The sequence below is a fragment of the Somniosus microcephalus genome, chromosome 8 (assembly GCF_052327205.1).
Source record: "Somniosus microcephalus isolate GS21.2 chromosome 8, FLI_Smic_1.0, whole genome shotgun sequence".
In the NCBI taxonomy this organism is placed as follows: Eukaryota; Metazoa; Chordata; class Chondrichthyes; order Squaliformes; family Somniosidae; genus Somniosus; species Somniosus microcephalus.
In genome coordinates, this window is record NC_140994.1 from 16,692,226 (window position 1) to 16,699,924 (window position 7,699).

Genomic DNA, 7,699 nt, shown 5'->3' on the forward strand with positions numbered 1-7,699 from the left:
TGTGGTGTATTTGGATTTCCAGAAGACATTTGATAAGGTGCCACATAAAAGGTTACTGCATAAGATATGAGCTCACGAAATTGGGGGTAATATATTAGAATGGATATAGAATTGGCTAACTAACAGGAAGCAGAGAGTCGGGATAAATGGGTCATTTTCCGGTTGGCAAACGGTAACTAGTGGGGTGCCACAGGGATCGGTGCTGAGGCCTCAACTATTTACAATCTACATTAATGACTTGGATGAAGGGACCGAGTGTAATGTATCCAAGTTTGCGGATGATACAAAGATGGGTGGGAAAGCAAGTTGTGCAGAGGTCTCAAAGAACCTGCAAAGGGATATAGACAGGCTAAGTGAGTGGGCAAACATTTGGCAGATGGAGTATAATGTGGGAAAGTGCAAGGTTATACACTTTGGCAGGAAAAATAAAAAAGCTAATTATTATTTAAATGGAGAGAGATTACAAAATGCTACAGTTCAGAGGGACCTGGGGGCCCTTGTGCATGAAACACAAAAAGTTAGCATGCAGGTACAGCAAGTAATCAAAAAGGTAAATGGAATGTTGGCCTTTATTTCAAAGGGGTTGTAGTATAAAAGCAGGGAAGTTCTGCTACAACTGTACAGGGTATTGGTGAGACCACACCCTGAGTACTGCGTACAGTTTTGGTCTCCTTATTTAAGGAAGGATATACTTGCATTGGAGGCAGTTCAGAGACGATTCACTAGGTTAATTCCAGAGATGAGGGGGTTGACTTATGGAGGAAAGGTTCAGCAGGCTCATTGGAATTTAGAAGAATGAGAGGTGATCTTATTGAAACATATAAGATACTGAGGGGGCTCGACAAGGTAGATGCAGAGAGGATGTTTCCCCTCGTGGGGAAATCTAGAACGCGGGGGCACAGTTTCAGAATAAAGGGTCGTCCTTTTAGAACTGAGATGAGGAGGAATTTCTTCTCAGAGGGTCGTGAATCTGTGGAATTCTCTGCCCCAGAGAGCTATGAAGGCTGGGTCATTAAATACATTTAAGGTGGAGATAGATAAAATTTTGCAAAGTAAGGAAGTGAAGGGTTATGGGGAGCAGGCGGGGAAGTGGCTTTGAGCCCAAGATCAGCCATGATCTTATTGAATGGCGGAGCAGGCTCGAGGGGCCTATTCCTGCTATTTCTTATGTTCTTATCGTGTCACCCCGCAATTTGTGTTGTTCTAATGAGAAAAGGGTCCATAAACGAGGGAGAGTGTAGCTTCTGGCACAAACGGGGAGAGGGAATAAATGAGGGAGTGAGTCAGTCCCAGGCAGAGATAAATAAATCAGGGTGAGTCGCTCCCGAGGGGCAAATGTCCCAATATTTTATATTGCTTAGTCCTGCGTCAGTGACACCAACTCCCGGCCTGTGGTTCCTGCGCGTCGGACAGAAGCAGCACTGAAGTAAACTCGCTGGAGTCACCAAGACAATGATGACAACAACAACTTGCCTTTATATAGCGCCTTTAACATAGTAAAACGTCCCAAGACGCTTCACAGGGGCGATGATCAAACAAAATTTGACACCGAGGAGATATTAGGACAGATGACCAAAAGCTTGGTCAAAGAGGTAGGTTTTAAGGATCGGCTTAAAAGGAGGAGAGGCGGAGAGGTTTAGGGAGGGAATTCCAGCGCTTAGGACCCAGGCAGCTGAAGGCTCAGCCGCCAATGGTGGAGCGATTAAAATCGGGGATGCGCAAGAGGCCAGAATAGGAGGAACGCAGAGATCTCGGGGTGGGGGGGCGTTGTGGGGCTGGAGGAGATTACAGAGATAGGGAGGGGCGAGGCCGTGGAGGGGGATTTGAAAACAAGGGAGAAACGAAGGGGGTGAAATTGGACATTAAGCAGGGACACAAAACAGGCGGAATTCCCTTTTGCCGCCCGTTATACGACACGCCCAATATTCAGTTCTATTGGAGTCAATGGGAGTGACCATCAAGGGGGGGGCGCATAAAGGGCGACCGATGCGATAATGCCCACTCTGCGACTCAGACCACCTCTAATTTCACCCCCAAAGTGTCTTGTGGCCTTAGTGAACCTGGTAAGTTTACTTCGGTGGATCTGGCACAGGTCCAAGCTCGGTATAAAAGCAGCTTCACACGGCAGCTTGGGAACAGATTCTGGGAGGTGCAAAAGCAAAATACTGCGGATGCTGGAAATCTGAAATAAAAAACAGAAAAATGCTGGAAATACTCAGGTCAGGCAGCATCCGTGGAGAGAGAAACAAGAGTTAACGTTTCAGGTCAATGACGAAGGGTCATCGACCTGAAACGTTAACTCTGTTTCTCTCTCCACAGATGCTGCCAGATTCTGGGAGGAGTTTACCCACCTTCAGTCTCACCTGGTTAAACACGGGAAGAAGGGAAGAAAATAAAATTTTAAAACGATTTTTTTTCCTCTTTTAAAAAGAAAACCCTTTCCTCTAACCCAACACTTTCCTCTTGTCTATTGGTCTCTGGGGTGCATAACCACCCGTTTAGCCAACAAACGCACCAACTGATGCACGGTTGATATTCTCCTGCACAACACATCCACTGTTGATACAAACAGCACTGAATGTTCAGTTCCCTTATCTTGCACGCCCTTAAAAACGAATCTCTCCTGCACAGCCCGCAAGGATTTTCATCAGCCTGCACCATCTCCACAATTTTGCTTCAGGTAAATAAAACCTGCTTCTTCATTCCAGTGACGGTCAGGCCAAGCACTGGTTTTGGACTGAACGGCCTCCTACCGTGTTGTATCATTCTATGATGCTGTGGTATCAGCTCTTCCAATAATGCATTCTGAACTGTCCAAACATTTTCACCAAAAGGACAGGCGGCCACCTGTTTTACCAAATGGGCCTTCCCTGCTGCTAAAGTTGCCTTAATTACACTGCATGAGCAGGCAGAGGGTTCCTAAGAGGGGAGGGTTATTGCCCAATAGGGAAAAAAATCGCATTAATTCACAATATACATGTCCAAGCAACACAGAGCGACAATCGACAAAGCCAATTGAGTGTTGAATTACATAGCCAAAACATAGCAAGTCAGGTGCAGTAGTGCCTTTAACGCTGTACCTTTAACGCTGCATCTAGTTCTGGTCACCAAGAAACAAGGGAGACACTCCAGCACCGGATACAGTGCCGAGAAGAGCCACGAGGCTGCTCCCTTGCTTCAAGGGCCTGAGTTATGAGGACAGACTGGAGAATCTCGGGCTGGTTTTAGAGGTAGACAAGGTACAGTGCCACTGCCTAACCACACATTTGGCTCAAACATGGAACTTTGCTTGCAATAGAACACGAAGGATCAAGGGAGCCGCCGCAGCATTGCACATTTCTTCAAAATGCCTTCCCCTTTAGCAAAGGGTTTCTATTATTTTAAAGGCTGGATTTTGATAAACAAGTTCCACCTACTTGCATGAATGGATACTTCTCCAGCCGTTCCATCATGATGGGGAGAATAACTACAAAAGAAAAAAGGAAAGCAGTGAGCAAATGCCGAGCTACTAGGGGGGGCGGGGGAAGGGTTTTAGTTTTCAAACATAAATGAATAATCAACTGAGCGATCGAGCGCCCATGGAGACCGTTTTGATCTTAACCGGAACTTGCCTTCGCTCCAGAAGCGAGAGGACATTGGTTAATTAGCCGGCATTGACCTGTTGGGCCGAATGGCCTGTTTCTGTGCTGTAAATACCATGTAGCTAGGCGCTAGAAGGGGAAAGCTCCAGGATCGGTATTCTATAAGGATGAGATCAAATGGGCTTTAGGGCCATTGAAGGGGTCAGCTGTGGCTCAGTGGGCAGCGCTCTTGCCTCGGAGTCAGAAGGTTGTGGATTTAGTTCCCACTCTAGGGACTTAAGCACATAATCTAGGCTGACACTCTTAGTGCAGTGCTGAGGGAGCGCTGCACTGCCGGAGGTGCCGTCTTTCAGATGCGACGTTAAACTGAAGCCCTGTCTGCCCTCTCAGGTGGACGTAAAAGTTCCAATGGCACTATTTTGAAGAACAGTCCTCCTAGCCAATATTGATCCCTCAAAACAAAATCACAATGAAACAGATTATCTGATCATTATCACGTTGCCGTTTGCGGGAGCTTGTTGTGCGCAAATTGCTACGATTCCTACATTACAACAGTGACTACACTTCAAAAAAGTACTTCAAAGTGTCTTGGGATGTCCTGAGGTCATGAAAGGCGCTATATAAAATGCAAGTTGACATGAATCAGTCATTCATGAAAGAAAGACTTATGAAATAATACTGAGCGGCCTGCGGGTGGTGCTGTCCAGGGAGTGTATAAATACTCGGGCACGGGCCCAGCTTGCGCAGGACATTAACAGGAACTAGTGAAGGACACAACTAGACCTCCATTTTGTAAAACAGTTGATTAAAGCTTTGTTTAACGCTTAGACCAAGTGCCTAGTAGTTTTCTTACGTCACAAGTCTTTCTTTTCTTTTAACTATTTCAGCAGCGGTGTACATATTCATTCTTTTATAGAGAAGAGATGAGGGCAGCACCTTGAACAGTGTGTACTCCGCTACAACATCCCTTCCTCTTTAATCATGAGCAGTTGAAAGTTACGTCGCAGACTGACTCTTATAACGGAGGTGCATCTGTATTGAAGCTGGAATGGCCTCTTCTGGCCACTGTCAAATGTTCTCAGTTTCTGGTTAGGGGAGGGTTTACAAGCGGCGTGATGCTCCGCTGAACTCTGTAGAAGTGCTGCTTTAATTGGCCCGGTTTACCGCAGCGATTCACTGACTGCAGCCCAGTCTCATGACTTAGAAAGGAGGGCTATCGCCCAGCACTGCAGAAACGTCCAGCCGCTTCCAAGAGAGATCAGAACCCTGATTATACCACAGTTCCAAGATTAGATTTGCCTCTTTCCCCCCTCACCAAGAACTGCAGTCAATTTTAGCAGCAAATAGCCCAGGATAACACCCACCCTGTTTCAAAAGGTCACTCTCCTATCCGTCAACACTGGAGTTAGCCTAAATCAGGAGATTGGCATCAAGTTGGCATAGCCGCCTGCACAAACTGGACAATTATTTAGAGGGATAGAATTAAAAAACAGAAAAGTTGCATTAAACTTGTATAGAACTTTAGTTAGGCCACGCTTGGAGTACGGAGCACAGTTCTGGTCTCCATACTATAAAAAAGGATATAGGAGGCACTGGAGAAGGTGCAAAAAAGATTTATAAGGATGACACCAGAACTGAGGGGAAAGATTGAGCGGACTGGGGCTCTTTTCTCTAGAAAAGAGAAGGCTGAGGGGGTGACCTGATAGAGGGTCTTTAAGATTCTGAAAGGGTTCGATAGGGTAGACGTGGAGAAGATGTTTCCACTTGTGGGCGAGACCAGAACTAGGGGCCATCAATATAAGATAGTCACTAAAAATCCAGAGAGTGACGAGAATTCGGAACTCGCTACCACAGGGAGTAGTTGAGGTGAACATTAGAGATGCATTCGAGGGGAAGCTAGATAAACACACGAGGGAGAAAGGAATAGAAAGTTATGCTGATAGGGCGAGATGGAGAGGTTGGGAGGAGGCTCGTGTGGAGCATAAACCCCAGCACGGACCAGTTTCTGTGCCGAACACTCCCTGTAATGCGCACTCTGTTTTACAATTGAAAGCTCTTAGTTATTTAGCTCCTCTTGTGGTTGGCAGTGCGGGCAAGCTGCTCACACTTATACCCTTGGGAGGGGCACCGCAATAGCCGCGGGCTAACTTTCCCTCCGATCTTTCCTTTCGCTTTCCCAGAGAAGGAGGCTCTCAGTCATCACTTGGCACCTGTCCAGTGGAACAGTGCCAAGATCAGACTTCACGGTGCACAGGGCAGCAGGTGTAAGCCAATGTTCCCGCGCAGGCCGCTCACCGGCTTTTCCATTGTTAATACCGGGCACGCGCAGAAATTTAAAGGGACCGCGCATTAAAAGAAACAGGCCGCGCAGAACAAAGCGCAGTTTACAGGGAACATTGGTGTAAACTCTTGCACTTCTGCTCCATGGCATTTTAATTTCAGTTTTTAAACCTCACCCCTGCGATATTCTCCTCCTCTGAACACACAGGGGGCGATTTTGCCAGCCCTGGGGAGGTGGGACTGCCAGGAAAATGGCAGATTTTGGGGGCGGGTGCCCAACCCGCCTCCGTGCCATCTTGCCAGGAGGCGGGTAGCCATCCGCACCGGGTCCCGTCTCCTTGGAGGCGGGAAGGGATTAAAGCCCATTAACTGCCTGTTGACAGGTAGTTAACAGGCAGAAAATAGGATTATCCCCTTTTTGCCCTCACAAGTGCTGGTTTCCCAAAGGCTCCGAAACCCGCCAGCTCAGCGAGGCGAGTACTGGGTCTGCGGGGGTTGGGGGGGTGTAAAAGTGCGCTGTGAAGGTAAGTGATGGGTGCAAGAGTGTAGAGGTGAGTATTTGAGGTAAGTGTAAAGTGTTTTTAAAAGTGTACTTACCTGTGTTTCTTCCTGCAGGCTTCAGTCGGTTTGTATGCGGAGAGTCTCGGACCTCCGTGTTGGAGATGACAGATGGCCGTTGCATTCTCCAATGCAACAACCATCTCATTTCTGTCAAAGAAAGAAGTTTGATGAAGTCTTGAATGCAAGACCTCATCAAACTACAGAGAATGTCAGTGTTTGACAGCTTCACAGAGTTGTCAAACGATGACAATTCATCTGTTAAAATTTTTGACAGATGAAACGTCATATGTTGACGTTCTCTGCAACTGGCTTTCCCTTAATTGGGCGGGCTTAACAAGGTCAATCAAGGGAAAATAGCGTGGGTTGGCCACAAATAGATGGAGGCGGGACATCGACCCGCCAAGCAGCAGTCCCACCTCCAGCGCGCCCCCATTGACAAAATCGCCCCCATAGATTCATATACAGTTACAGCTCCAGGGACATCAGCAGCTCTCCAGTACCTTGTCCAACTTGGCCATTCTTCACATGTGAGCCTAGACAATGAGGCTGCTGTGCCATGAGGGGCATCACCGCATAGCCCAATTCTGTCATCACCCAACAGCCCTTTTCCTGCAGGTATCACTGGATAATGATTAGGAGCAGAAACCCTGACTACATTTTACCCCCCGACAGTCTCTAACCCAGGGGCACTGAGGTCCATTGTAGAGGCTCTACCATATCCATGGCAGAGAGCTGGTAAATCCATACTGACCAGAGAGCGACTCTGGAACTTTGAGTCTGTAGGAGTTCCATTTCATTAAAGCAACTTTTAAATTAAATAATTACAAAGATCATTATTCATTCCCTAGTGAAAGAGAGCACGAGCTTTCAGCAAAACTCTTGCTTTCTGTTGCGAGCCAAGAGGTCAAGCTGCACGGAAAAGCTTATCGACCATAATCTTGACAGCGATAGAAAAATTGGCAGCAACAACAGAACACTGAGGAGCGGGAAATGAACAGCAACTCTCGACAAAATTTAAAAAAAAGGAAGATCATGTCATACATTAGAACAAAACACCTGGGAGAATGGAGTGCCTGAAGCGTGCAAGGGTTTAGACAACATTCGTAAACCTCTGGAGATTGGCTCTTATGGCTTATGAACCCATCTGAACCCCTTGAGCAGGTTACACCCTTCTCATGGCATTCCTAGCCATCTGGAAAAAAACCAGACTGCAGTCCCCATTAGGTTAGGAGTGTGAAGGAATAGCTGGTCCGTTTCTTTTTATAAATCCTTCAATT

At 46.9% G+C, this 7,699-nt stretch overlaps 1 protein-coding gene across 1 annotated transcript in view; it reads right to left on the bottom strand.

Moving 5' to 3' along the window:
- Nucleotides 1-7,699, bottom strand: part of sfxn2 (sideroflexin 2) — a 115,834-nt gene that overhangs the window by 27,439 nt on the left and 80,696 nt on the right. Inside the window, exon 9 of the mRNA XM_085994293.1 lies at nucleotides 3,417-3,466. Coding sequence (XP_085850419.1) covers nucleotides 3,417-3,466 — 50 coding nt within the window. The remainder of the gene's footprint in view (nucleotides 1-3,416; nucleotides 3,467-7,699) is intronic.